Source organism: Echinops telfairi, unplaced genomic scaffold, assembly GCF_000313985.2.
Source record: "Echinops telfairi isolate 266 unplaced genomic scaffold, ASM31398v2 ScPeMD7_70;HRSCAF=299, whole genome shotgun sequence".
Taxonomy (NCBI): Eukaryota; Metazoa; Chordata; class Mammalia; order Afrosoricida; family Tenrecidae; genus Echinops; species Echinops telfairi.
In genome coordinates this window covers 65,071,410-65,077,207 of record NW_022103968.1, presented here as the reverse complement: position 1 = coordinate 65,077,207, position 5,798 = coordinate 65,071,410, and the positions used below count along the sequence as shown (strand labels likewise).

Sequence of the window (5,798 nt, the reverse complement as noted above, 5' to 3'; positions counted from 1 at the left end):
GTGTGTGTGTGTGTGTGTGTGTGTGTGTGTGTGTGTGTGTGTGTAGGGTGGTTTGGGGAGAGAGGGGCAGGCAGGAATTATAATGAGGGTGACGATACCTGGTGAATAGACCGCAGCTCTGTCGATTCCCCGGTCTTCTTCTTGCAGGTGTCGTAAAAACACACCCACGGAGTCCGAGATAGGCTTCAGTGTGAACTGGCAGCGTTCCTGCCGGGATGGCAGTCTCACAGATATCACAGGTAACCCGTTTTGATAAACCACTGTCACATCTGAAGTAGAAAGACCCCAAAACATGAAAATTAAACTTCATAAGTTAATGCCACCTTATAGTCTAACATGTGCTCTACTATTATTTGGGTGTTTTAAATTGTTTTCAAAGGTTTTAGAGAATCTGATGATGCTATGAATTCAGCCCTGAGCCTCATTTCTCATTAAACCAGTCATTTATATATTAAAATTAGATATAATTTATTGCATTACAGATTTCCTTCATATAATCTAATTTTAAAAACAGTTCCAAAAGCTAGTTATTCTCCCTACTTTTGAGCTGAAATAAATATAGTTTCTGTATTCATTTTTCAAAAAAAAAAATCCCACAAAAACCCAAAGTACAAATTAACCAGAAAATAAACTTTAATTCAGTATAACAGAGTATCTCAGTTACCAGCCTGCTATTGTGTGCCTCGAATAAAGAAATCACATTAATTACTTACTTTTGGAACATAGTAACTTGTATCTTATCTAAGAGATTTTGATGAAAAGTTGAACTCCGAAAAGTATATGGTAGCAAAAACAATCAGATCTCTCACAGTGCCCCTTGCCAGATGATAGTAAGTTAGTTCATGGAAACTAAGAATTCTGACTGTCTCAGAATTAAATTCTGTTTTGATTATTACATCAAAAGTGAAAAGAGTATAAAACCAAGTTTCAATTTCAAAGGTGTCTGAGAGGAGGCAATCTCCAGGAGCTCAGAGGTTTCCTAAATGCCTGCTGAGAAATGGACAAAGCTTTCATTCACGACTAGCCCACAGAGATTTTCTGAAGCAAAACTCACAAGGGCCGTTTCAAAGCAACAGTTTGACTAAAAGTCTGCCGGGTTGTTCTGCCAAACCCACAGTAATGAGGATGATCTCTTGAATTGCAAAATTATGCTCCTTCAGAGAGCCTCAAATATTTCTCACAGTAAATCAAGTCGTGATTAAGTTCCTCCTTGGACAAACGTTCTGTCCAACCAAGTGGAGAGACGTTTTACATTTTGGTCTTTCCTTGATATAACCTATTCTCATGAAATCAATTTCGTAGTAGCCAGCAATAATTCTTTCAGGACTGCTGGAAGACCCTTCAGTGCTAGTATGTGTTAATGGAAGAAAAAAAAAAAAAGCACTGAGTTATGACAAGGGGAGCCCTTTCTATTATGTGGCAATCTGAAGGTGCAGGCTACTATGTTTGGAAGATGCTCCTAAATCTTTACAGTTGAAACAAAAATGTTTTTCTGGCAGCGTTTTAGCTTAAAAACTTAACACTCTCAAAAACATTGGTGGCCTTTAATACTTAACTGCCTTATTTCCCAAAGAAACGCACACACGAGGCATTTTTCTGTAACTATGGCAACATGCACATTAAGCGACAAACTAGAAACTAACTCCTTAGAGGAGCAGCAGTTGAATCGCCGAGGGAAGGATGGTGATTCCTTCAAAACTTGCTTCCCGATACCTTATGGAACAGATGATGCCATCTCCAATTTGATATGATTTCACACCAAACAACTAGTTCAACAACAGCAATATAAAAAAGTCTTTCTACGTCGGACAGTGTAAGACATGACAAAATAATAATAATTTATAAACTATCAAGGGTTCATGGGGAAGGGATGGGGAGGAGGGGAAAAATGAAAAGCTGATACCAAGGGCTCAAGTAGAAAGCAAATGTTTTGAGAATGAGGACGGCAACAAATATACAAATGTGCTTGACACAATGTATGTATGTATGGATTGTGATAAGAGTTGTATGAGCCCCCAAGAAAATGATTTAAAAAAAAAGTTTTTCTAATCTCAAGGGACTATTCTCGTTCTTCCATTTCTTGATCATTTTATTATTTTAGGAGAAAGTGCACACAGCAAGTTAGGTTTCCCACTAGACAATCTATACTCAATGTGTTTTATACATTGCGTACTATCCCCACCATGTGTAAGCACTCTCCCGATGTCCCCCAGCATTCCTCGTTTCTGTCTCCAGTTTCCCTGCCTCTCCTCGACTAATCTTTCCTTTCATGCCACTATTGCCTCGTTGGTGTGCCACAGTTGATTGTTTCTGAGGAGCACATCGGTGGCGGTGGTGGCAGTTCTGCTAGATGCTGGCACGGTGGCTCTGCCACACAGCAACCTCGGGCACAACAGAACAGAGCCCTGTGCTCCTGCACCACCAGCAGAATCACTCTTCTGCCTGAGCCCAGGGTCGCGGCCCACGGTCTCAATCCATCTCCTGCTCCTTGGCGGTCTTCCTCTTTTTCCTTGACTTCCTACTTTACCAAGCATAATGCACTTTTCCAGAGACTGGTCTCTCCTGATTACATGTCCAAATTATGTGAGACAAAGTCCTGCCACCCTTCATTCCAAGGAGCATTCTGGTTGTACTTCTTCCAAGACAGATCGGTTTGTTCTTCTGGCAGTCTAAGGTACTTTCAATATTTTTCACCAATCTTCTAATTCAAATGCACCAGTTCTTCCACAATCTTTTTTATTCACTGTCCAACTTTCACAAGCATCTGAAGTGATTGATAATACCATGGTTTGGGGTCAGGCGCACCTTAGTCTTTAGAGTAATGTGTTAGTCTGGGTACTTTAGAGAAACAAATCCACAGATACTCATGTATGTATAAGAGAGTTTTATATAAAGGGTAAGTGCACATCAAGAAAACATCCCAAGCTAATGTTGCCCAAGCCCACAAGTCCAACATTAACCCATATGTCCAACACCAATCCACAAAGTCCTCCTCCATCTCACAAAACACACACAATGATGCCGACTGCAGGAGGAAAACCAAGTCAGTGAATGTGTAAGCATCTCAGTGCTGGCAGGAGTCTCCACACGGCTGCTCCAGCACCTGGGGCTGCATTAGGGTAGGTCCATGCAGCTTCTCCTTTGGGGATGTCTTGCAGGAAGTCAGCCTTGCAAGCTGAAACAGGGAACTGGCCAAGGCAGCTGCACCCTGATACGACCATCACAAAGCAAGAGACCCGAGAACTACAAAGGCGAGGCTCACCGAGCCATTTCTCCCTGTCCTTCAATTAACCCCACCTGTGTTTATCGGCCAGGTGGGCACAGTAAACTACCTCACGTACCATCTGTGGTTCAACACTTTAAAGAGGTCTTGTGCAGCAGACTTTCCCTAAGTAATATGTCATTTGATGTCTGAATTGCATCTTCCATGAGCACTGGATGTGGGTCCAAGCAAAATGAAATCCTTGACAACTCAGTCTTTTGTTTATTTATCAGGATGTTTAATTGATCCGATTGTGAGGACCCTGGTTTTGTTTACATTGAGTTGCAATCCACTCTGAAGGCTGCAGTTCTTGATCTTCATTGCCAAGTGCCTCAGCTCCCCTTGCTTTCACCGAGAAAGGCTGCATCGCTACTGTATGTCGAAGGCTGTTAGTAAGCCTTCCACTAACCCTTATGCCGAGTTTTCTTTATATAGTCTAGCTTCTCAAATTATTTGCTCAGCATACAGATTGGATAAATACAGTGAAAGGATACACCCTTGCCACACTACCTTTCCTGATTTAAAATCATGTACTGGTCCCAGGTTTGTTTGTGTAACTATGTTGTTATTGGTTACAGTATTATTTGGAAGAAATACAGCCAGGGTGCTCCTCAGAGACAAGAACAACACGGTTTCATCTTCGGCACTTTGGCCATGTCAGGGGAGAACAGTCCCAGGAGAAGGCATCGTGCCCAGTCAAGCAGAGGGGCAGTGAGGAAGAGGCAGGCCTCAACAAGCTGGACTGACACCGCGGCTGCAACCCTGGGCTCAGACAGAAGAAAGGTGTGAGGCTGGCTCAGCACCAGGCATGTCTCGTTCTAGTACATGAGGTTGCTATGGGTTGGAACGGATTCGATGGCACCTAACAACAACAACGATTATTTATTTGAAAGGTAAACCTTGGGAAGTAGCTTCAGTTCCAGGTAAAAAGGGTGTCTTTGCATGATAGTTGCAGGGGTTGCTGCAGTCTCTATCAGTTCAGGAAATCTGATTTTCAAAGATGAATTTAGGTTTTGTTCTATACTTTTCTCCCAATTTAACCAGGAACTTCTATTGTATCCTGGCCAGCATGGTTGTTGTCAGTGGTGGCCTATCCAGTTCTCCTGGGCTCGGGCTAGAGGAGGCTGTGATTTGTGTAGTCTGTAGTGCCGTGCACTAATTGCTTCTTTGAATCTTTGGTTCTCTTTGCTCTTAACCAGAACAATTGTTTTGTAGAAGGCTGCTTGGAAACTTTTAAGACTTCAGATGCTAATTACCAGACTAGGACATAGAATATTCTCCTCCTGAACTGAAATGTCTACTTACAAAATAAAAGGTGAAAAATGAACAGATAAGGTGCGCCCCCCTTCAACTATTCCAACTTCGTATTTGTGTTGGTGAGGACTTTGTTACATAAAAACACTGAGCCTGTGTCCTATCATTTTCAGAGATTAAACATTTCTTCTCTCGTTGCCTAGGAGTTCCTAAATTGGAAGGAGCAATATACACTGATGGAGTAGATTTCCTTTAGCAATGAGAAAATATTTTAGGCTCCCATAAACAATATTTATAGGGGTTACAACTGTGTATTGCAGCAGCCATTAATAAGGCAGCTTGAACTAAAAAAAAAAGTTGCAATTCTCCCAAAGCTCTTTTAAAAGCAACAAGAAAAATGTTAAAATACATAAAGACCTCTTTCAACTCAAAGACTTGAATATACTTTAACAAAGAAGATGCTCAAACACATGGAATATTCTCTAGAATGTTCATAATCAAGATTGACCGTACAAAGTGTTGGGCACTTATATAATGCTAATGGGGACGCTAAGTGGTACAGACATTGGGGAAACAGGATAGTTAAGCACATACTTATCATATCCCTTAACCATTCAATTCTGAGGGTACTACCCAAGAGAAATGGAAACATATGGCCACATCATGGCGAATGAATAAACATTGATAGCATCAGTCATAATAGTAAAAAAAATTTAAATAATGCAAATGTCCATTTTTTGATTCATTAACAAATGTGGTATTTCCATGCACTGGACTATTGTTCAGCATTAAAAATAAATAAATGTCAATCTTTGTGATCAATTCCCCCTTTCTCCCCCTACCTTTCCCTCATCCTCCTGGTATCTCTATTCTCATTATTGGTTCTGAGGGGTTTATCTGTCCTGGATCCCCTGTGTTTCCAGCTCTTATCTGTAGCAGTGTACATGTTCTGGTCTAATCAGATTTGTAAGGTAGAATTGAGGTCATGATAGTGGGGGGAGGAAGCATTAAAGAACTAGAGGAAAAAAAAAAAAAGAACTAGAGGAAAGTTAAATGTTTCATCGGTGCTACACTGCACCCTGATTGGTTCGACTCTTCCTGGTAATCCTTCTGTGAGGGGATGTCCAATTGTCTACAGATGGGATTTGAGTCTCCACTTCCCGCCCCACCCCCACCCCCCAATTCACATTGGTATGATTTTGTTCTGGGTCTTAGATGCTTGATACCTGATCCCATCGACATCTCATGATCACACAGGCTGGTGTGCTTCTTCCATGTGGAC

The 5,798-nt window shown here is 41.4% G+C and overlaps 1 protein-coding gene across 1 annotated transcript in view; it reads right to left on the bottom strand.

Annotated features, from left to right (window-relative positions):
• Positions 1 to 5,798, bottom strand: part of MCU (mitochondrial calcium uniporter) — a 173,180-nt gene that overhangs the window by 40,316 nt on the left and 127,066 nt on the right. The window contains exon 4 of the mRNA XM_045291693.1: positions 99 to 269. Coding sequence (XP_045147628.1) covers positions 99 to 269 — 171 coding nt within the window. The remainder of the gene's footprint in view (positions 1 to 98; positions 270 to 5,798) is intronic.